At 34.1% G+C, this 25,476-nt stretch overlaps 4 protein-coding genes across 4 annotated transcripts; all 4 read right to left on the bottom strand.

The window, feature by feature from the left end:
* Positions 1-1,130: 1,130 nt before the first annotated feature.
* Positions 1,131-7,540, bottom strand: LOC122599854 (TBC1 domain family member 22B-like). Its single transcript, XM_043772442.1, has 10 exons — positions 7,359-7,540; positions 6,842-6,989; positions 6,572-6,752; positions 3,788-3,858; positions 3,409-3,546; positions 3,223-3,314; positions 2,854-3,125; positions 2,224-2,309; positions 2,009-2,110; positions 1,131-1,488 (listed from the first exon to the last, which is right to left on the bottom strand). Coding segments are annotated over exons 1-10 (1,254 nt in total). The 5' UTR covers positions 7,361-7,540; the 3' UTR covers positions 1,131-1,326.
* Positions 7,541-10,029: 2,489 nt separating this feature from the next.
* LOC122601840 (F-box/LRR-repeat protein At3g59200-like) lies at positions 10,030-12,326 on the bottom strand. Its single transcript, XM_043774575.1, has 3 exons — positions 11,424-12,326; positions 10,854-11,024; positions 10,030-10,051 (listed from the first exon to the last, which is right to left on the bottom strand). The coding sequence occupies exons 1-3, from the start codon at positions 12,324-12,326 to the stop codon at positions 10,037-10,039; spliced, it is 1,089 nt and encodes a 362-aa protein (XP_043630510.1). The 3' UTR covers positions 10,030-10,036.
* A 1,749-nt stretch (positions 12,327-14,075) lies between these two features.
* LOC122600799 (anthocyanidin 3-O-glucosyltransferase 2-like) lies at positions 14,076-15,550 on the bottom strand. Its single transcript, XM_043773564.1, has one exon. The coding sequence runs from the start codon at positions 15,534-15,536 to the stop codon at positions 14,085-14,087; it is 1,452 nt and encodes a 483-aa protein (XP_043629499.1). The 5' UTR covers positions 15,537-15,550; the 3' UTR covers positions 14,076-14,084.
* Positions 15,551-15,973: 423 nt separating this feature from the next.
* Positions 15,974-19,111, bottom strand: LOC122601839 (NAC domain-containing protein 40-like). The gene is made up of 5 exons (XM_043774574.1): positions 18,940-19,111; positions 17,566-17,819; positions 16,937-17,233; positions 16,116-16,552; positions 15,974-15,998 (listed from the first exon to the last, which is right to left on the bottom strand). Exons 1-5 carry the CDS (start codon positions 19,109-19,111, stop codon positions 15,974-15,976), a joined length of 1,185 nt encoding a protein of 394 aa, XP_043630509.1.
* Positions 19,112-25,476: the final 6,365 nt, after the last annotated feature.

Raw genomic sequence — 25,476 nt, 5'->3', positions numbered from 1 at the left:
GGAACTCCATTACCGATAAGACGATTGCCGATTGTTTTCCTGGATCATCCTCCTTTAAATCTCCACTATAATAAGCTTTGTAGTCTAGTATTTAGTAACAATGTGGTTGGAAGTTCAAACCAATAGCATTCATAATTTTCAATTTTCAGTTTATTACTTAGTTTGACTGATTTGAAATATACAATAAGCAACTGCTATAAGATAAAGTTCTTACAAAGGCAATTGCTTATGAAAGGTCGCGTTTGGTTCGCAGATTTTGATGGAATTGAAATTGAATTTCATTCCTTAATGCGTTTGGTTTTTCAAAGATGGAGGAATTTCATTCTGTTGGAATGTAAACATTCTCTCATTTGATGGAATCTTCATTCCCTCCATCACTTGAATCTTCAAAAAAAAATGAAACTATTCCATTAAATTCCAATTCCCTTGACAGATTCCATTTCTTCCAAAAACATTTTGTAAATCAAACGCACCCTTAGTATTACAATCAGTCCATGATGGGCCAGAGAACCCACCGAGAGTTACAAGTGAGTCATTCCTCACTTCTCGAGAATTAATACTTCTCTTGTAAGTATATGAACGGCTATCTATCAAGCATAAGTTTAAATTCGGCCTCAATGGAAAAATCAAATGGAGCGGATCAACGATCAGGCAATGAAGGGCCAGAGATATTACTGGAAAGACCCTTTGTGGTATTTTTAGACCCCCTATTATAGATATTCTCAAATCTCGGAAACCTTAGGGTATTTTTCTTGATGAAAAAGATAAAGATTTTAGCGTGCTGTGCAATTTAAGTTATTTTGTGCAACTACCAACGTCAAATTTAGGCCAATCTTACCACCAACGAGTCTGATATAATGGGTTGATGGTAAATTTTCAATCATCAAAGCGGCTACTCACTCGATTTCAAAATAATCTTCCACTTTCGGAAATTTCAATCACTATTCACTACCAATTACTTTTTTACAGTTCAGTTTTACCCACATGTACATGTATTGATGTTTCTTTGATTTTTGTAATATTATTTTTTTTTAAAAATAGCTCTAATTTAATATGAAAAAGTAATCAATCATATCTTAGAATTGGATAATTATAAACAACTGTAGATAAATAAACATACAAGTAATCAATAAACAGACAAAATGGTAAATATCATCTATTTAGATTTCTGAATTACATACACACAACTCCGCAGGACACAACCTCTATCATACAACTCCCATTAGGCCTACAACTACGATTAATAGTACATTACACTATACAAATTTGAATAACTGAAATAAAATTTTGAGCAAAATATGTATACTTGCAACTATACCAGTATTCTTAGGTAGACAAGTGACTGGGAGAACTATTGAACATTGAATGCCACATAAAGGCCCTTGAAAGCACCATCTCGAGTTCTTGGTAACCCCAGTTGTGTGTTGGGAGATGTTGAAGAAACATTAGCATCTCCTGGAAATCAAGTTTTTGGAGCTCAACTGACCACTGCAGCATACAATTCTAGATTACTGAGTCCCTTCTACCACATGGGTTTTAGTAACAAGTTTATAAAGCAGTCAAAAGATTTAACTAAATGTGATATAATACACATCCAAGAGACAATCGTGATTTGGATTATGTTTTATCTCTAACTGACAATCGGGTTAAGTGGGTCAAACACCATCCACCAATGTATTTAAAATGCATAAAACCTCTTAAACCGCTTTTGTAATACAAAAAGCGTTCATGGATAAGCCTACCACTATGTGACTTGTTACCCATATATATTAATGTAACAGAGGTAAACTCAACAAGGTGCTTCCCGATTAGCCCGAACTTTGGACCGGTGTTTTAGAATGGTAGAAACATTGGACAATTTATGACTTCAAAAGTTAAGTAGCCAAAATTTCTTTGCTTAGACCATACAAGTACTTTGTTCAATTTATGCATCACACTGCATAGGTGATGATCACCGCATGTGTGATGATCACTACAGAATATATACAGGAATGGTCATTTATCTTACCGTTAAAAGAAAACTGGCAGATATATACACAAGGAAGTCAGGCAATGCATCACCTTCGGCAAGATATGTGTCCAATAATCGGCTGACAAGGTGGAAAGGAATCTACAGACAAATATAGAAATCACTTGAGTCACTGAATTGTCACATTAGAACATCATGACATCAAGTGTGGAAGAAAAAAAAACTACCAAGATAAAAAGTAACAAGTAGCATACCTCCCGTATCAGAAGACAATTGAACCAACGAAAAGAAAATTGAAGAAAATCAAGCCCTTGCTCTTCCATATGCCTTGATATAGGTTCTAACCACTCGAAAAAAAATTACTTGTCAATAGCTTTGGAAAACAAAATATAGGAAACCTAAGAATCTAAGATGGATATACCCAGGTTATTATTTGCAAGGTTGGAAAACTAGTGACAGGGAATCGCCTGGGGGGGGGGGGGGGGGGGGGGGGGCTCGACTCTAGTGGGATTTTATATATAGAAATATTATTTGTATAAGAAAATTAAAAATATACTAAAAAGTTCAAAGTTTAACATAATTATTGGGAGATATTAACATAATACTTCGAATTTCAAGCTGAAACGATAAGAAACATAAACATATAACTTTAAAAAAATATAAAAATGAACGACCCACAAGAGTTTTGACCGATCACCCGAGTTTTGACCAGGTGGCCGAGTTTTACTTGTTTAGGCCGAGTCAGGCTGGTTCACCCACTGCTTCCGAGTCTGAGTACTCGGCTGAATTTTAAATGATTTAAATCTTAGTGATCTCTTTGATGGCTGGTTATAGTGCATACTTAGCAGGAATGTTATATGGTAAAGAAACCAAAAAGAACATACCATCGATACGTTTGACCAAGTCCTTGAGCTTAAATACAAGCCGTTGGATCCCGGGCTGAGCAAATGTGTAATGGTCTTGCATACCATCAAGTAACTTAGTTAAACACCAATAGCAATCAGCTTCAATATTGTAGATAGTGTCTGGATGTAAATCAGCAAGCAACCACTTATCAACACTCCCTTCTAAATGTTCCGACAAAAAAACTACTAAAAAAGGTGTTACAAGATCATTTATTCCCTGCACGTATCCGCTTGCAGGATGTCGAATCGCCCTGAAATTATGCATAACCAACTACATTAAGCATCTATAAAAACTTGAGAGCCACATTGTTAAGAATCGGGATCCGTACAAGTGCAAAATAATCCAACCATATATAGAGTATTCTTTCCAAGGATTTCTGGACTTCTACTTGTTGGAAAAAGGTAATTTCAGGCACAGTTCTGGGACAATCAACAGCAATCTATAATAGAAAGAAAAGTAAATGATATTCTATTAGAAGTATTACATAAGCAATATAAGTAGTGGGTGACATAAAGTAACTAGATATACCATACCTGTCTAAGCATAGTAATCTCTTCATCAGTACGTTCATTATCTGAAACATCATAATATTGAGAAATGTAATTGAAATACTCCGTGCGCTTTCTTTTTAGAACTCCCTCCCTTCGATCTAAATTAGTAGGTGCATATCCCTGTTGTCAGTTTGTATTTAAATTTAACACATATAACAATAGTTCAGGAATATCTGCTGTAAAAGAATCAGTTAATCAGTTGATAAAAGTTAGGTAGTTCGGCTAGTTTACATTTATCTCAGTAATCAGGTTTAAATGCAGGTTCTTACTTTTCCAAATCTTCCAATTACTAACCCAAAATAATCAAAACACAAATGTAGAATCAGCCAATTAAGGACAGTGATTAGAAAGTGATGCATACCAGAAGAAGCCTCCACACATTAGGGCGTATGTAAGATGGCACACCACTCCAGGCTAACTCGCGTAACTTGTCTACAAGATCATAGTTGGTAAAAGTTAATTTAACACCTCCACTAAAAAAAGACAAAGATTATAAACTGATGCAGTTATGTGTGCAATCAGATGGCTCAAGAACGCAAGGATAATCAAAGACCACAAATACGAACCAAAAGGTTCAAAACAAAGTTCTTTACGTAATTTTAAAAATCTCAGAATGATACAAATCAAATGGTTGTATCGATATAAAACTGAGATAGATAATCGATATTCGAGAGATCGATCAACTCTCCTAATTAATAACTAAATTACCAATATATTTCACCCATAATAAAGTTACAACCCTAATATTCTATTTATACTAATAATCCTATAGCTTGGCCAACAAGTTAATTAAATAAATAATAATAATAATAACACTTTCCTAATATTAATACCTAATAATAATAATATTAATAATAATTATAGTCTTGATCATATCATTACTCCCCGCCGCAAAACACACCTTGTCCTCAAGGTGTGGCTTCAAAGATTGCTTCAAATGATTCCGGGATCCCATATCCTTATTCGAACCGACGGCTTGGCAACCAAATTTCTTCACTGAGAACTCTTGTTTCTGATTCTTAAAAACAACATCTGTTGCAACTAGTTTTGGGTCAAAGGTTGTAGTTGTTTTTGTCACATGTGACCAGCAGATGGTAGACATTAAAGGGGAATTATGTCCTGTTTTTGTATCACGTTTTGGATCGAAGGACTTAGTTGCCTTAGTGACTGTTGTTTTGAAGGTAGACATCAACGGTACGGTCTTTGGTGGAGTAGGAATAGTTTTTGGTGGTAATGATGGCACGGTTTGCGTGGAAATTGCGGCTGGTTTTGGTGGATTTGGTGATATTTGTTTTGGGCTGACTTTTGCGGGAACTGTTGGTGGTAGGGCTGAAATGGATTTGAAGGTAGATACCTACGGATCTGTTTTTGGTAGAATAGAAGTAGGGGCTGTTTTTGGTGGAGTTGTGGAGGTAGCGGTTGGTGTTATTGCTGCTGATGAAAGCGAATCAGACACATGGAAGCCCCTCGAAACCGCTAGCTCCCCTGATAACCTCATGATCTCATTGTATTGCCTTGCACTCCGTTCCATGTATTCCTCGAGTCTCTTATTGAAATCCTCCATACTTGCCGTTAGGATTTTTTTCTGGATAAACAGTAACGATGAACAGTGCAATGGACAGTGATTTTTTTAATTTTTTTTTTTTTAATAATTAAAGAAAAAACACACCACAAGTTGCAAGAAGGATAGCTCTGATACCAATTGATACAAATCAGATGGTTGTATCGATATAAAACTGAGATAGATAATCGATATTCGAGAGATCAATCAACTCTCCTAATTAATAACTAAATTACCAATATATTTCACCCATAATAAAGTTACAAGTGGTTGGACACCCGGACTTTTGTCCAAGAGGTCACAGGTTCGATACTCTCGGCCTGTGATTGCCCGCCAGGATTTTGTCCTGGCTTTCGTGGAGCTTTTACCGGGTGGGGCGGGCGGGGGGGAGGGGATCGAGCAGGTCCACGGTATCCAGTCCGGATACCCGTGATGGGCCATTGCTGTTCTAAAAAAAATAAAAATAAAGTTACAACCCTAATATTCTATTTATACTAATAATCCTATAGCTTGGTCAACAAGCTAACTAAATAAATAATAATAATAATAATAACACTTTCCTAATATTAATACCTAATAATTATTAATAATAATTATAGCCTTGATCGTATCACAGAACTATCAAACTACAGAAATATAAACCCCCTACGGAAACCGGTTGTCACATAGAAACCTCCCCCATATAAAACCGGATCAAAAACAAGAAACAAGTTCCTATATCCCTTAAAACCGGTTTCCTTTCTTTTGTAGGTTTCTATATCCCTTAAAACCGGTTTCCTTTCTTTTTGTTCCCTTAAAACGGATTTCCTTTCCCATAATTGCGCCTTTCACATTGTCGGCCCGGTTTCCTTTCTTTTTGTTCCCTTAAAACGGATTTCCTTTCCCATAATTGCGCCTTTCACATTGTCGGCTTGGGCTTAGGGTATCCAAGGTCGCCTGACTCACCTCACCTGCTTTTACGCCTAAGCACATGAAGCGCTCGCCTTTGACAAATACGAGTGAATGACATAATCTCAAAATTATTATTATGATGGTAGCATACTTGATGAGAAAACATATGAAGTAATTCGTCTGTTGGGCATGTAATGTTGTTCAAATGTATATCCAGGAAACTATAAGTCTATAATTCTAATCAGCTTATAGGTTGAGCATTGGAATGCAGTAGTTTCAAAGGAATGCACTTGCGTTTTACTCTTTTATAGTATCTAAATTGATTATGGAGATGTTTGATGTGCATTTGTGTTAATGTCATACAAAACTAGCAAAATTTAAAAACATATAGATGAAGCATGTTACAAGAGATAGTGTTAGGATATGCTTGTGTGCTTCTACAACTAAAGATTGTTATCATCACTTTCATAGGAGTCAAGTGTTTAAAAAACCTAATTATTAAAGAAGTAATAGACGATAAATAAGTAATTCAACCATACCCTTTGACAATCAAATTTATAGCAGAGTATCTAAATGACAACTTGAACTCTAAAAATAATCATAGATCATAAGTAAATGTAAATTACACAGACTAAACTTAATCCTGTGAAATCAGTAATCACTTTCAGCGTAGTTAAAAAACCAAAACCATACCTAAGGTGAGAGTTACGTCACCCAATACTTTCGTGAACTTCATTAGCTTAGCAGTGTCCATAGCTCTAGGGTTGATGCCAAACCTCGGAAGCTCCTCAGAGGTATTATCGGGAACTATCGTTAATGATTTAAACTGAGTTGCAACAGCACAAGCATTTGGGTTACTTTTATGAACTTGATCCTACACACATAAACACAGAAGTTTTAAGATTGTGGCTAGCAAGATGCATATATCTTTCTTACGAATTTGATTGTATTTATCAAAGTTACCTCATTTGTATCATTACTTTGTTCACTTGACCCCTCATCGTTTTCTGACGGACTACGATCAATGCTAGGAGAAGGTAAAAATGTAGCATCCATTGGATCTGATCTTCTTATCAACACTTTTCCAGGTAAACTGCGACCCTTTAACGACCTATAGAGACATACAAGCCACATATCAACAGACACAATTTAATCATGGTATAGACAAAAACATGAAATCACATGCATTATATCTCTATATATCTAGAAATGGATACAAAAAGTCAAAACAAATATATACAAAAGCCAGATTCTTATACAAACACACATATACAAAACATTTCCATATTCATACATATCCAGAAGAATACAAACACACAAATATATACATACACATATAAAAAAAAATTAACAAATTTTGTCCTAATTATTCAGTTTCAATAATGACTCATAATGATTCTAACAAAGATGAATTATCAAGATTAAAGTAATAAACTTTAGATCTATAGGAAAATAAAAATGAAGAAGAAACAAACCCTACATCTATAGGGGATAAAAAGGAAGAAAGAAGAGCGATCTGGTGGTGTTGAAGACCGTTGCCAATCGGAACCAGGACGCTGATGAAGTGGCGAGATCTCCGTCGTCAGGTGGATCTACCGGAATCCGGTTTCAGAAAGAAAAAAAGAGATAGAGAAAAGAGCGGGGGGTGTGGGAGTGGGTTGGAAATTAAAGTAAAAGAGAAAGTGGAAAACTTGAGTTCGTATCTTTTTAGTTTTTACATCACTTTGTTGTACCATGAGTTGTTATGATTACTGTAATTAAATTATATATTTAATCGCGCAATGAGGCGACGGTAAGAATAGCGATGGCAGCAGGCGACAGAGGTGGAGGTGATGCTCACAGGTGGCGGTGGTAGTGTCGATCGTGGTGACGGTGACGTGACGTTGGTGCAGGGGCGTGATGATAAATGAATGTAAAAGTAACTGATTTTAAAAACGATAGTATAATTATTTTAAGGTTTGAGAAATCGATATTGTAAATTATTTATTAAGGTATATTAGATAGAGATGTTTATTTTAGTTAATAAATGAGATGATTATGTTTGGTTTTTCAAAATATAAAAATTTAAGGAAAAAAAAAACATTGGTTGTTTCACTAAACCTGCTATGCAGGGGCCCAAGAGAGTTTACTCCAAGGTCTGGAGTTCGAGCCTTGGTAGGTTTTTCACGACGATATTTTCCAATAAAGGAGGTGGTATGGTGAGAAAGACTATTTAAAATCAGCTTAGTGCGGGATCCTTTCGTTGTGTGATTAGTACACATCATACACATTTGAGGTAAAATTCACTTGTAAAAAAAAACATAGATACATATAAAAAAAAAAAAGTAAAACTAAAAGCTTTTAACAATGCACCATATTACTTGATCATACTATTTATCAATGTACTTATTACAACAATAATAAGAATATATAATTTCTGTCAATAACCTTTGATAAATTCTCAGTACTTTACTCACAAAACTCGATGGAATATGTATGGATTATATGCTCTAATTCTCACAATCATATCATCTACGTAATCTACATGAAGTTGAAATTGTTCATGGGTTGATGGTTTATAATGAGACCATTTTTACTCACAAAGAAATGACTTTCTATCAACTAATTTTCAGTTTAAGTTTGTCATTTTGAATAAACTATATGACAATATTGTAATTAATACCTGATTAAGTTTCTTTCCCAGAATATTAAATTTTAAGAACCATGAGCATTCAAGAGTTCGGTAACAACTTACAAATTCTAAACGTGTTTTAAAATGACAAACCCAACATAAACGTGTTTTAGATTGATACTTATACAAAACACACCACTTACAAATATATATTTTGTAATTGTAATATATGTTATATTAAAGTGTACATTTTTAAGCTAATATTTAAAAGGATTAATCATTTTTCCATTTTGTAATATATGCTCTATTAAAGTGTAGATTGGAGGGAACACTTTAATCCCCGAAACCGCCTTGGATTCCGATATGTACCGACCGCTCAACACATATCCCGGTGAACCACCCGACACATGAACCCAACAAGCTTCTGGATTAAATCCGTCTGAGACTAAGATTCGAACCAGCACCATTACAACTTCCAACTGTGGGTCATGTGTGCATTGGTGACAGCTGACCACTGGGCTATGCCCAAGTGGTTAATTATATGCTATACTACGATTAACTTAGAGAAAGAAATCCATAACGATGTTGAACCAATGACAACTTTTATGCCAACATCTTCATGCTTATCAATTCAAACACTATCAACAACAACAACAACAGGACCCAATCCCTGCGCAAGGTATGGGGGAGGGCCTGTAGACAGTCTTACCTCTACACAAATGTAGAGAGACTGCTTCCATAGGGACCTCCGGCCACAAAGGAGTGCAAGACGAAAAATGAGAAATGTTTAAAAAATCATACCTGTCTGCCGAGAATCTGAAAAGAAAAAATACCTGTCTGCTGGGTCCGGCTACTATGCGGGTCGAACGTTTATCACTCATGTGTCCTACCGATATCTTAGAAACATGTTTAACAATACAAATACAAATACGAAAGCAACCATATTTGGCATATTAAACAACATAAAAGTAGCAAACTAATACGTAACTCGTACAAGTAGTGGGAAACAACAAGACAAACATACAAATAAATAAATAAATAAGAAATGACAAAATCTGAAAATATCCCGATTGAGCCAAGACAGTAACTACTTCTAAACAACCTATGGAAAAAAGGACCTTAGGCCACCTAGCTATCCTAATCCTTTCACCTGCTCTTCTAAACCAATAAACTAGTTCTAAACCCCTAGTCCTCTAGATAAACTCTCATTGATCATGTCCTTCGACAACCATTTTGGGGGAAACACTATCAAGTTATTACAATTTACAATACACCCTGTTAAAATAATACTCCGTATACAAATGATCGTTATGATACAGGACACACGTGTTATACGACCATCAAAGTTGTAAACAATCTGAGATTACATATATTACAGATAATTACCGGAAAAATACAAGAATTTAGATACAAACACATGATCAAATCCGATACTACAAGCCGTTCGGGAAAAAAAATAATAATAAAATAAAATAAAATCCGATAATACAAGCTTCCCATATATGAGTATATAACAACGCCATTTCTGTTTATATAGGATCCTCCTTTTAAGCATATATTCTCTGACAAAGGAAAACAAATATAACTTGTTGTGAGAGTAAAGTTACATACCAAAAATCATCTGGGCTGTGTTTATTTGATAACGGGTCAATTGGATAAAATACGAGTAAAAGAAAGTAGCTAAAAGTGAAACGGGCTAAATGTATTGAACGTATCAAACGGTGTCTTACATGTATTCAAATGCTTACAACATTCTAACATGTATGATTTATATTTGAAAAAAAAAAAACTTATAATTACTAAATAACTGGACAATTCTACTTTGTATACCCATCGAACTTTCTAGCAGAAAAAGAAACTATAAGTAAGGTATTGTTCCTTGTTCATGTTGGCCATAATAATAGCCTTAAATGGTCTTACCAGGCATGTTTCAACTCATTAGGACAGCATCAAACATATAAACTAATTCTTTCATATGCATCAGTAAATCCAGTATGTAGCTCATTATTCTGCAATGATAAAGATATGAACATTAAATTAAGTCAGATCTAAGGGTGCATTCCCTCTAAGTCACTAACTAGTTAGCTAAGATTCTAAGGAAAAAAGTGACCTGGGTAAATTTAATCCGACCCAACCTGTTTCTCCAACCAATGCTAGAATTAACCCTTTTGATCTGAATCCAGTTTGACTCATAGTTCAAGTCAACCATCCAGCACCTTTTGTCACTTCTACAATGCACCCCCACCCCCACCCCAAGAAAACTAAAAACTACACAGATCTTAACAAACATTCCGCCTACCGCCAAAATGAAAAATGAACAATCTGATATATCTAGGTAAACACGTTATACAAAAGCATAAATACCTTAAGCACCTTCGTTGCAATAGTAACACTTGGAGAGCTCTGCTGAAAGTAGTTTCTGACATGATTAGGCACTGTAAATTTGATTTCCTCTTTCTGGAACACAATGTTCAGATGCTTCAAGTTGTGGAATGGTGATGGTTGAGATAATATATCCGGATACAAGAATAGCGACTTCACAAAGAATTCAAACGAGACAAATTAGAGATTTACAAGTGCATATATTATCAAGTTCAAAGGTCCCTACAAAAACTAAACATGAATGCATCAAAACAATCAAGGGTGCTTGAGAGGAATACTATACAGTTTACTTTAAAAAGTCTTTGTTGCTTCAGTTAGTAACCGATCCAGGACTGACATAACAGGGGATGCAATGAAATAAATTCTCCTTATTTAAATTAGTTTGCATTAAAATAAATCCTTTAATTTCATGGTATGCACAACTGACCACAAAGGCACAAAATACTATACGCAATCATCATGACATAACAGAAGCAAAGTAAGCCTAAAACATCAAAGTAAGCCAAAAAGTAAGTCATATAGGAATTTTTCATATGATTCTCATTCGCATACCTCAATGGCACATGCTTCAAGGTTAAGGAACTTGGCACTTTGAAACTCCTGAAGCAATTTGACAAGCCGACGAGCATCTTCCTCTTTGAAACTAGAATGTGGAGTAGGCACATGAAGATAAAGATCCACTTTATCTAAATGCCGGAGACCAATTGTCGACAGGGTTAAAGGGTACTCCCCAGTATAATCAAAAGCTGTGAGATTGGGTGCTGAAATGAAAATCTTGTTGACTTGGCACTTTTTGATACTCACCCTCTCAAGTCGAGGAGCGGATACAATAAAAACCTTAACCGCTGCCATGAAGCACTCGGTTAAATTTAATATCTTCAAGTTTATACACTTGGAGAAGATATCAAGGGACCCTCTATTTGCAGATCTTGCATCAGAAAGCACAATTTGATAGAGATTCAAAGTTGTCAAATTGGGAAGATCCCATGGATACTGTGGTACAATGCAATAATCTTCATGAATGTTCATCATGGTCAAGTGCTTCAGAGATTGGGACTCAAACATACAAATTGGGATCTTTCGATCTCTCTCAGAAGTGTAAATAGTTAGCTGATGAACACTGTGAGAGACCACATAATTTAGAAGCACTTTTAGCAAAATCTGGCTGAGTGTTCCATCAAAAGTGAGTTCAAGTGAAGAAACATCTAGTTGATTGTCACGGCGAGCTATGACATGCCTTGTAAATCTTATAAACTGACCTAGTTCTTCAAATTCCGAAGTTGAGAGTTTGATATGGCGAAGTGAGGTCCATATATGCTTCCATTTTGAAGACAAGACACAAGTTTGAACAGAATATTTCATATCCATTAAAGATAGAATATGACGAATAAGATCAAGAGGCAAACTGCTTAATCTATCTGTATCTACCACATCTTCATCGAGCACAGAATTCATCATTTTCCCTACCTCAGTGTAAAAAGAAATTCGATGCAACTTCTACTATGGATCAAAAGACTTTATTGATTCTTTGTTGCTTTTTGTCTATCTCCCCGTCTCTCCGCCCTTAAAAAATCCAACTCCATACCAAATGCTGATCTAATCTGCAGCTGTTATTAGACATACAAATCAAAATCATGTAAAATAGTCGATTAGATATGACATATGGGCTCAATAATAATCAAATTAAAGTAAGACTTTGGACTCAATTTCAACATGCTGGCACTTCATGTTGGCCATGAAGCTGTAAGTTTTGTCTACAAAATGCAGAGAGGGAATTAGACTAGCTAGGTGAAACATGTAGAATACAACTGTAGATAAAAGTTATGATCTTAGACCCCGGGTAGGTTTTTACTTACTTATAGTACATTTCTTTTAATCTGAAAGAATGTACAGATCACAGTACAAAATAGCTTAAAATTGCACTTCCAAACTCACCCTAAATAGTAACTTCACTAGCATAATAACTTAGTTCAGTTCAATAATAATTAGCAACATTTGAATTTAGATCAAATTAGCAGTATTTTAGTTAATACATTTACTGTTGGGGAAATTTGAGATAACAAACAGATAACCGGATATAAATCAATCTTTAAAGGCACGTGATCGCTTTTAGATTGAATCAATTTGACGGTTCACCCAAACTATTCAATCGGATACAATCAAAGATTAAGAATATTCTACATAGAGAAAGAAAGAAAAGAATGATCATAAAAAAAATTCTACATACGGGACACATTTTGACATATATATCTGTTGGTCCATAAAACTGCATAAACGGCAGTTAACAACATGGGTTTTTAGAGTTGCCAATTTTGGTCCCTCAAGTTCCGAAAATAAATTTTCTGAGGGATTTTTAACAACATGGGTTTTTAGAGCTGCCGCCCCTTGGACCCCGCTCCCAGGGGCACTGCCCCCGGACCCCCGTACCTTAGGGGCTTCGCTTCTAAGGTCATAATAAATTCAAATAGGCGTGCACTCCGCACCACCAATCCTATATGATGTATTATTATGACAATACTGATCAAACAAGTTAACCCAATTACACTAAAATATCCAACATTTACTCAACTATATGCAATGTGAAGTAAAAACAAGAGTTGGGAAAATTGAATTCAAGAAAAAGGAAAAGATGTGTACCATTATATAAACTAATATATTGATATGAATGTGTGTGTTTATGTAGTAATCAGAAAATAAAAGTGAAGATCACAATGCACAGGGGGTGTCACTGCTTTTGTAGGTGTAAGAAAGAAAAAGTAAAAGTAAAAAAGAATAAGAAAATGATAGAGCTACTTTAGGGGATATATTACATCACAAGTTACATATTAATATTAAATCTATCCCCATTAGGCTTTATTTATATTTTTATAATAATATCACAAGTGTGTTTACTCAAGATAAGAACATAATAAATATTTTTAAATCATTGACAAGATCTGTTTTAAACTTTGATTTTGAAAAATACTTATTAGCATTTACCAACATAAATTAAGGAAACTTAGATGAAAAACATGCTAAGATATCTTTGTCATGACCAACCCAAGTAGCCAACCTAGGACATGACATCAATTTTTCATTTCACACTTTTTTCTATTTTTATGAAGAATATAGATTTTCTCAAGTTGGTTTACATCAAGGGTCAAGTTAAACCAATCATAATACTACAACATCTAGGCACAAGTTAAAAGAAAAATCACAAATACATGATCAAACTCAGGAGATGTTACTTTTAAATTCCTGAATGAGAAGACCAACAGAAGTGTAGGATGAACCTCCCTCCCTCACTGTGGCTCTACTTACTAAGCCCATCTCTGTCATTTTATGTCTAACCCTCTCATTCTCCATCAACTGTTTTATTCCGCTCACTATCTCCTCTGCGCTAACAATATCGCTCTCTTGATTAAACAAATCCTTCTTATGATCCATTTTAATCTCAACAGCCAGCCCCAACTCCACCACCATTTCAAATGCATTCATCTGCTGCTCGGCGTAAATTGGCCATGTTGCCAATGGTAAACCAAACCATAAACTCTCCAATATCGAGTTCCACCCACAATGTGACACAAATCCTCCAACTGCCCTATGAGCCAAAACATCCACTTGTGGGGCCCACCCAATCACTTTCCCTATTCCAGCAGTGCGTTCCAGAAAACCTTCTGGCAATACCACTCCTGGATCCTCGTAATCTGAGGGAGCTCTTGATGCCCCCTCTGATAAAGGAGGTCTCCGTAGGGACCACACGAACCGGTGTCCACTTTGCTCCAAAGCATTTGCAATATGTTTCACTTGATCCTCATTAAAACTTCCCAAACTTCCAAAACACAAAAACACCACTGAAGAAGACGGTTGACCGTCCAACCAGCTTATGACATCATTGTTCAAGTTCCCCAGTCCACCTTCCAGGTTGAGTATGGGCCCAACCGGATACACACGGGGTATGCTAGTGTCAGCTGACAACGACTTGATTGCGTGTGTTTCCAATTCCAAGAATGTATTAACCATGATTGCTTTCGCCTTTTTCATTTTCTTTGAAACCAACAGAGCATAGTCCAACCCTTCTTTGGTGTCAAACCCCGAAGGAAAGATCTTCGTTGGTACCGCCTTGGAAAAGCTAGGAATCAGTATTTCTGTATCTGAGTTGCATAACTCAATTACATGATCTTGATTCCTATCATCACACAAAGTTTGAATGTAATGCTCAAAGCCAAGATAAGCAGCATTAGAAGTGAAGAACACATAAGTTGGAACATTGAACTCATTAGCCACATCCATCATTCCGGTGCACAGCATATCAATAACGAACCCTGCAACCCGACCACAGCCAGTTTGGCTTATCATTTCGGATACAATTTTTCTAACATATTTGCAATGACTGTTTATGAAATCATTGACAAAAGTCATAGGTGCTTTTGGGTCACGGTTTGGTAGGATTTCGTCTTGAGGAAGTTCAATGAAACGTATACGTTCGTTATTAGCCAATGATTCGATATAGGTGGTAATAGCTGATGAGCCAGATTTCGAGCCAGAAGGCGGTTTTATGACTAGGACAATTATCGAAACCTGTTGATCTCGATTCACGAGTACTTTTGCCATCTCGATTATCGATATGATATGACCAAGTACTGGTGCAGGGATGAGTACAAGCTCTGCAACTCTATTTGCCATAATTTCTTTTTTCTTTGAAGTTAGTCTTCTATGTATTATCATCATAACATAGATTATGAAAATGAATTATGTGAGCTGATGTCATCGCATTGCTGGCAGCAGAAGCGTGTCAAATCTTCTTACCCATGGGACCAGTCTTAGATCAAAGATAATCTCCATGGGCCGGCCCAATTCACTATGCCAACATCAGTTTTTTTTTAGTTCAAAATTTTGACTATGAAACAATAAGATGAGCAAATGAAACTGTTTTATTTTTAGTTCAAAGTTCGAACCATGACACCAGCAGAAGACAGTATACAAACAGTGGTGTACACAAAGGCTATTTTATAAAAAAAGGTTCATGAGAAAAATAGTATGTGGTTCACGTGCACTACTAAGTACCTCCGCAGCGGCTATATATAGTATGTTGCATAAACTACATCAATAATGGATCAAAGTCATGCATCTAAAGAAGTAATATGCCTGCACTGTATATCGGAAACCAGAGAGTTTACAAACTAACAGTAGGAAGATGTAAAACATTGTATACATAAGTACAAACCTAATTATATATAGTTAGCAGCTTTATGAAGCCAATACCTTAGCTGCCTCTTAGAAACTTCCATACTAATACCCAAGTATTGCTTAGAATTCAAGTTCCAAGCAACTAACAGTATCAGCAAAAACAAGAAAACCAGAACCAGATGCGTGAAACCGGACACAGAACTGGCATTGCCCGCCATCACACTAACCAGACATCCTGATGATTTATTTTCGGGTTGCGGTTGGTGTCTGTTAACACAAGATGATGTACTTTCATTTGGTTTTCGTATCTTTTGACGTTTCAGTTTTATTCTTCTGACTGCAGTTCCCTGGGATGACACGGTATCTTGTGGTAACTTATCCTTGCACTTGGTTGAAAGAAGATCCCCAGTGAGGACACCATGCAAAGCAAGAGAGTGCGAGGCAGACTCGTCGAGTTTAATTATGTCATCGTTGATTATATCCGCGAAACAGTCATCATCGTTGTCATAATCCTGTGAAATAAACACACATTAGACTTCACTTGAACCACTAGACTGTACAATTATCCGTACACCTGATTTAGAGCTGGAAATTTTAACCCACTTACTTAGGAATTGGTTAATTTGGTTTATGTTTTCTTGTCTAACAAGTTGGGTGATATATAAAGTAACCCTTTTAACGGGTCGGGTTGAAAGTCTTAAGAATGTTTTTTTGTGCCTTCGTCCTCCTGTATTGCTTTATTCATCAAACTGCGTTCTTATTGTAATGTTATATAGAGTATTTAGCCCAGCGCATTTCGGCCATCACAATTGGTTACCAGTTTGACCCATTTCCCAACCCGTAAGAGCAGCCAAATGTTGCCACCTTCACTTGAAAATCGATAACAGAAATCATACCTTATATGGATCCGACGAACCATGTGGCGAATCTTGAAAGGGCTGTTGATCAGAGTCGGTTTCTGAATCATTTTGTGCGACTGACTGGGACCTGTAGCTGCTAGTGGATTCTTTTGAATAGGACTTAATAGGATTCCCATAATTCTCAAGCCCATCAACTTGGGTATTGGCATTCTCATTCATACCAGAGTGGCCATCATCGGCAGTTGACAAATTCCTATGATCAGAAGAACCTTTTGAAGATTCAGTTAACCGGAAATCACCATTTCTTCTAAGCCGACAAATGACCAAGGATTCCTGTAATACACAAGGTCAAACATTCATTGAACAGTAGATCTCCATAAAAACATCTAACATACGTAAGCACAAACACAATTAAGGTCATAAAATCTTCCACACTTACGAGTTACACCAAATTTGATCCCATGATCGTCAAAACTAAATGTTTGATCTGTCCCCATTATCATACAAAATTTTATTGGGGGTCTTATATGAACTTAATTTAAGGAAATATTTTCTCATCTGAAAAGCATGTCCCCTTCTTGTGAGTTTTTGTTCGATCAAATGTCATATTTCTTGTGGTGCATAAACAGGAATTGTTGGATTCTATAGTTATGACCGTAATCTACCTGTTTGGTGTCACTCATGCAATATTCATGCATGATCCATTCTGTCCTTTCTCCTTTAGGAGCACGACCCGTATGGAAAACCAGTGTCCTCTTTGTGCCAATTACAACGCCACCAGACTTTACATCCCGTTCTTTGCCAGTGGCTTTCCAATATCCAGATTGTGTTGCCCTTTTGCTCTGTGAGCCATTTGGATACTTCCTTCCCCGTGCCGAAAAGAAAAACCACTCATTTTCGGACCGAATGATGGAAAGAGCTAGTGACAATAGTTTCTATCAAATTTAATTGGGTATATTCTAAAATCGGTCAACATATAAATTAAGCAAAGTTATACTGTAAGATAGTAAATCACAAACGCCAGTCAATAATACAGTTATGCATTTATGTGCATATGACATGAAAATTTTTCAATATGGGGTATGAACTTTAAGCACTAGCAGACTATCTAAGTAGAATAATTTAGAATAATCACTGGCATAATGTTAGCCCATTAAGCAAAAGAAAACACCACACATGAAGGAAACCCAAAATTTGCAGTTGCAAGTAAGGTACCAATTAAGAATATGTATCATATAGGATTATGATCGAACATGGGCAAATGTGTAGCAGCATTCTTGATCAAGATATATGCCAAAACCAGAAATCGGCGGCTTTTCTTCCAATCAAGGAATTCCAATAATCGAATTACAAATATATAATTGCGCTCTTGAAACCTAGAGTCTTTGGTCTAGTGGTATTTGAGATGGATGGGTTCGTAGTTTTCTACTCGTAACTTTTGACTCGACGGGAAAACATGACTTTTTGGCTGGTAATCACTACATAATATTGTATACTCTTACGGATTAAAGTAATTAAATATAGGATGAAAGTTTTATCGATTAGTCCTAATTGGGCGATGAAAATACTAAAGATTAATTACATGAACATATATTCCATAGAGGTGAAATTAAAAGTGGAAACAAAATATATTGGTCACATAAATCACCAACGTAATTAACCATGTTTTGTTTTCTAGAAAATTTTCTCAATAAATATAGAAAAAAAGATAACACATAATTTTTCATTTTATAAACTAATAATATTAAAAAACAACATTTTCGTATTTCCATCTTCCATAGATTAAAATAACCCTCACCACCACCCCATTTTGGACATGTATTTATATTTTTCTAATTTTAAACGTAGTGTTGTCAGAATATTAATTTATTTTCTGGAGATACATACAAAAGTACAAAACCACTTATATTCTGAAAAATTAAAATGGAAAAGTAGGTAACATTTTATACAGCTAAAATCCATTATACTAATTAAAATGATGAGTATTTATTTATGGGTCAAGTGGTACTAATTACATATGAAATAGAATATAGCAGTACCTGGTAAATCCCAGGGCTCATGCCGACAAAAATCGACTTCTGGAATGATGTCAACACAAGTATCGGAACCTTGAATTTTTTTCTTCAAGTAATATGATATCAGCTCATCATCAGTTGGCGAAAATCGAAAACCCGGAAACACAGAAGCTGATGCCGCTATTGAGAGTTGCATCTCTCTCAGCCTCTTCTGATCCTCATTATCATCATTTCTAGTACCTTCGATCAAATTATCCATCTATATATTGTAGACGTACCAACGATCACCCACCACCTTTTTGTTTAATTTTATCTTATTATAGGTATAGGTATATAATATTATTATAGAAGCATTTATTGTATTGGTATTCTTTCTCTCTCTATATATATATATCTGAAGTTTGAAGAAGAGGCCGGGAAGATATTATGAAGTATGACGTGCAGTAAGGGATAACGGGAGACCATGTTATTATCCACTACAAGGTACCGCGCAATACAACGTTGGTAGTGAATAGTGACGGCGGTAGCGATGTGGTATATTAATGTAAACGTAATTTATTTTTAAAGCCGATGTGGTTATTTTAAGAGTTCAAATATTACATGTAATAATTTCATTAACGGTGTTTTAGATATATTAGGTATATATATTTATATTTTAAAGCAATTTATCTTTGATTTTTAATATTGAACTTAAAATTTCAATATTGATTTTAAGTTTTAACCATGTATACATTTTATTGCATGATGTACAATACATCATAGCCAAATTTCATCAATAACTTCCACTACTCACCGGCGCCACAACCACCACCATCAATATCAACCACCACCACTGCGGCTACCGCTGCTCACCGCCACCGTCGCCGCATCTCCATCACTGCCGCAACGCGTGGAACCGTTCTCATTTAAATTAATAAATAAAAGAGAGTAATATTTTAAGTATTTCAATGGTTGAAAGTTAAAAGAAAAAGAAGGATACTTTTTTTTATATAAAGATTAGAAATAATAAAATAAAGATATATAATATGAAGAGTGATAAATCTACGACAATTATTCGTCATTTATAACAATACATGTTTTACGCAGTTATAAACTGTGCATTAAAATATATACATTTGTTACAAATGGCCAAAAAATGAGTATAATCTATAGAGGGTTGATCCTTAATGAAAAAATATATATATAATTTTGGAAAATGCTAAACGCAGCCTTAAGGGCTGCATTTAACGTGCATAAAAAATTTGTATCTTTTTATATAAAAACTCACCCTTGAATTTTATGGTAAATGTACAACTATTTAATGAAACTTAACTACAATACTAAGAGTTGCTTTTAGCAAGAACCCTTTTTTTTTTCTTTTATTTAATGTACAAAGTTACAAACTTAGTCTTCGGTATATATATGAAAAGTAGCAATATCTAAAATTGCGTAATGTTATGAATGTATGGTACGAATGATGTCACCATTTATTTCTTTATATACTATACTATAACATATAGATATAGTTGGAAGGATTTTTTAAAGTTTAATACAGGATTTGAATTGAATTTGTAAATGTGAATTCGCATGTTTTTAATTAAATATTAATATTTTTATGGAAATGTAATAGTAACATTGAAATAACCCACGTACGTAAGGGGAATCACGTGACAAGTATGATCACGTGTCATAGACAGAGAATGTAGATGAGACACGTGGAAGGCACAAAGTAGGCTACTCGTCGACGGTATGTTGACCTGCAGTCTTTCTGTAAATTTCGATTATAAACCAAGTGTTTTTAATTACTCGTATTACGTCCTTTCAAACCCACCAAGTGTTTTGCCAACAAACATCCTATCCTAAAACATAGGACCAAAGTTCATTGTTGGCTTGATAACTTGATTACGGTTAATTTTTATTTCATTTTTATTTTTATTTTACTAGCATTTGGCACAATTATTACGTTTATGTTTTTTTTTGTTTTTTTAACAACAATATATTTCATAAATAAAACAAACAGGGTGCTTGTATTAACAAGAGAGTCAAGATGAAACATAACAAAACATATCAAATAAGACTAAATATTAAAAGATGTCCAACTATTCCGATCGATTGTGCCGAGCTTAGATCTGGTAGATAGCCACATGAAGGTTGTTTGTATTACGTTTATGTTTATTCTTGATTCGATTTCGTTATACTAGTTACGGTTAAATTAAGACTTAGAGTTCTATTATTAAATAATTAGATATAATATGTGTGTGTTACAAAAGAAATATAACCCCACAATCCCACATAATCAACAGATATATAGCATTCGTGCATATAGCCTATTCTTTTACTCTCTTTGTATTTTGTCGTATCAAATATACGTTTAGTTAAGAACAATATATGACAATTACGTTCGAAAGTTCATCTAATTAAATATAAAATTCAACAACAAACGAAATTTATCCTTTAAGTCTAAACGATAGTAATGAATGGTGGCGGCGAAGACCGGTGAGGCCGGTAACGATAGGCTAGCGATGTACTGTAGTTATTAATGTAAAAGTAATTTAGTTTTGGGTAGAGATCCTCTCAAATTATCCCAATTTGAGGATAAAGTTTGAAGGATCTTCACCCTTGAATTAAAATCAAGGGTTAAGATTCAAAAATGATTATCAAATCTTGCCCTTTGATTTTAATTCAAGGGTTGAGATCCTCCTAACTTTACCCCTCAAGTTGATGATAACTTGAGGGAATCCCCACCCTTTATTTTTAGGGGTGATAGTTATTTTAATAGTTGAAAGATCTATGTTATAAATAATTTCAAAAAGAGTATTAGGTAGAGATTTTATTGTACAGTTTACAACTACATAAAACATGCATTATTATAAGAGAAAACGTTAGGTAAAACATGCAGTACCTATCTTAGGTAAAGCAGGGGGGATTATGTAAAATTTGGGGGAGGTTATGTAATATTCAGGGGGGATAAGTATGTTTATCAAATTCAAAGGTTTTTATAACTTTTTTTAAAGTGGCAGTACATAAGCTTATGTAAAGTTTGCATTACGGGTCATTTTCCATTATTATAAATGTATATTTATCACTCTACATATTATATATCATTATTTTTACTATTTCTACTTTCTTATAAATAAACTATTATTCCTTTTTTAATAACTTTTAATTTTTAAAATATTTTAAAAAAAAAATTAACTGCAGAAAATAAAAAGTACCTTTCGACTAAATCACGAAAATAACAATGACTTTTAAAAGTTTTCCTTTTTAGCAATGAACTTTTACTTATTCACGAAAATAGTAATATTTGACACATGTACATGATGACGTGGAAATTTTTTAATTACGTGACATTATTTTTAATGACATGACATTATTTTATAATTATTTATTATGTACTTTTTATCAGCCGTATTATTTCTCAAAAAAATTACATGCCTTTGGTAAGGTATTTTTTCTCGTTATTTTCTTTTAAAGTTAATTTCATCTTAATTTTATTGATTTTTATTGAGGTTCACCTTATTTTAAATATTGAAAAGCTGAAAAGCTATGTATAAAAAGATTGATCCATAATGGAAAAAAAATTCTTAAAATTTTATTAAATGTACAAACTTTCATCTTCGAATTTGAATTGAAATTGTAAATGTAAATGTAAAGTAGCACACGTACGTGAGGAAAATCACGTGACAAGTATGATCACGTGTCATAGACAGAGAATGTGGATGAGACACATGGAAGGCACATTAATGGTGTTATCTGCTGCGTAGGCTACTCGTCGACGGAATGTCGATGTTGCAGTCTTTCTGTAAATTTTGATTTTCGTCACGTCCTTTCAAACCACCAAGTGTTTTGCCAACAAACATCCTATCCTAAAACATAGGACCAAAGTTCATTGTTGGCTTGATAACTTGACTATGTTGTTATAGTGAGAATATTTCGGAAGTTAAAAGGGCTAATTTTGTCAACTTACGAATTGAAACATGCATAAATGATTGACAATTAGGCAGTTTATGGGCTATGCGTTTTACATATATCAAATATATACAACCCATATCACAATTCTGATCAATCTCTCTTCTTCTTTATCTGGTTCTTTTCTCTCAAATATATACACACATAAACTTCTTAATCTTTGATTATATCCGATTAAATAGTTTGGGTGAACTGCCAAATTAATTTAATCTGAAAACGTTTACATGCCTTTAAAGATTATTTGTATCCTATTATTGGTTCGTTTATTGCGAAATTCCCCAACAGACTATGGTTAATATTTATTTTTATTTTACTAGCATTTAGCGTTAGCACAATTATTGCGGCTATGTGTATTCTTGGTTCGATTTCGTTATACTAGTTACGGTTAAAGACTTAAAGTTCTATTAATAAAATTAGATATAATATGTGTGTGTTACTAAAGAAATATAACCCCACATAATCAACATAGCATTCGTGCATAGCCTATTCTTTTACCCTCTTTGTATTTTGTCGTATCAAATATACGTTTAGATAAGAACAATATATATCAATTACGTTCGAAAGTTCATCTAATTAAATATAAAATTCAACAACAAACGAAAACTGATCATGAAAAGAAAAACTCAAAGATACAAAAATATCTGAAAACAAACAAACAAAAGTTATAAAAGTAGGCTAAAAACTCATAAAATATCAAATTTTAGTTGTGCCATGTGTAAGTGCTAAGAACGAATAAGCCATGTGTCATATGAAGAGGAAAAAAAAATGCAAAAAGTGTAGACTCAACTTTGCCACCTGGCATGGGTGATATTTATTTCATTGCCTCTTGGATATAGAAATATCTAAATGAAAATAGCTTATTTTAAATTTTGTAAGCCTTGAAATAAATTAATCATAGTTTCTTGTTTAATTTATTCGGCAAACAACAAGCTCTATATTCAAATTAAGTTGGCATGAGAAATTACGGAACCAGATTACAATTATGCAAAAAATTGTGCCAATACTTAAGTACTTGACATTAATTGGGAAAAAAATTATGATATGATACAACAACAAAATACGTAAAAGCAAGATGGATCCTTCATAGTTGTGCGGTGTTGATTTGTGTGCATTATAAGTCGTATTTGGACACTAGTGTTGTAAGTTACTCCATTTGTTTAACGATAATATATTTACTAAGTAATATGTTTATTCTTTTAGCTGTTATTATCGTAACTCGTAAGTGCAAGTGGATTTGGCATATGAGATAGGTGAGTGGACAGGATGAGCCTTGAGAAGCCACGACAATAGATATGCATTTGCCGAAGGTTTATGTTTGTTACATTACTTGCCTATATTTTAAGAACTTATTTTTGTTGAGTTAGGAGCTGCCTAATTGGAAATAAAGTCGAGTGGTGTGGAGTATGTTTAGTTATATATAAGTAAGTTGTTATGGTTGAAAAAGAACAAGTTTTTGATTTCAAATAAGGCATTAGTCTTACTAGACCCGAATCAGAATATGTATGCATCAATTTCAAACAAAAGGTAATTCACCTCTCTTTTTTTAAATTGACATACTTATATTACCTATCTTATCTATTAACGATCTTAAATATCTTTACTTGATGTAATTGTAATACCCATAGTAATTTATTGTTTTTTTGTAAACAATTAGCAGTGTAACGATATCAAGCTACACATAACTATACAAAGGTGAGGTTATACCGATTCCACTTCTTCTTATAGGGTTCAATAGATAAGCAAACATTTTAAGGAAAAACCTGATCTGAAAGGACTCAAAACCAAGAGGTAAAAAACATAAATGCACCAACTAGTTAGATTAACATCATTTGCCCTTACTAATTATTATAGTTCGTTATTTGTTAGTCAAACTTTCTTTCTCATATAATTATCAATAACTTATATTTTATGATTTTTAATTATAATAAATAATAATAATTTTTTTAAAATCTATCATAACATTATTAATTTTTTTATACTTTGCGATATTATGCTACTATATCTCGCACAAACGTTTGAGTTAAAATTAACACCATCATAAATATCTCAGATATTGTGTATTATCCCTACCTTCAATGGCTCAGATATTATGTATTATCCCTACCTTCAGTGGCGGAGGAAGTGTACAACCAGGGGCACAGACCCACTCTTAAAAACCAAGTCCAATTGATTTTTTTTTTTAGTTTAGGCCCATACTAATTTGCTATAAAAAATTTTATTAGGAGTTAGAGATTAATTAGTAATTTAATAATTTAATATGTTGCTGGTGAGTTGTTGTGAAATTATGTATTAGTCATATACTTGTTTTTTTTATTTATTTGTTAGGAATCATTGAAAAGTATCTCAAAAGAAAAGACCATCGTCAAGTGACGGTATTAGCTTAAAATTTTCATATAATAATATGGCTAGTAATATAGAAAGATCACCAAAAATTTCTATACCTACAATACCTAAATTAGCTAATTTGGATAATCTTTCATGGGATCCCATTGATAGGATACGTATTTTGGATTATCATCATAATCAAAGATATTAAATAAGAAGAAAATATTGGGTTAATGGACCATGTCAACCACATGATCATACATTCCCAAAGAGAATTATAGGGAATAT

This window comes from Erigeron canadensis, chromosome 5 (assembly GCF_010389155.1).
Source record: "Erigeron canadensis isolate Cc75 chromosome 5, C_canadensis_v1, whole genome shotgun sequence".
NCBI classification, from domain to species: domain Eukaryota; kingdom Viridiplantae; phylum Streptophyta; class Magnoliopsida; order Asterales; family Asteraceae; genus Erigeron; species Erigeron canadensis.
Note: the sequence above shows the minus strand (reverse complement) of the source record. Positions and strands in the feature narration are given on the sequence as shown.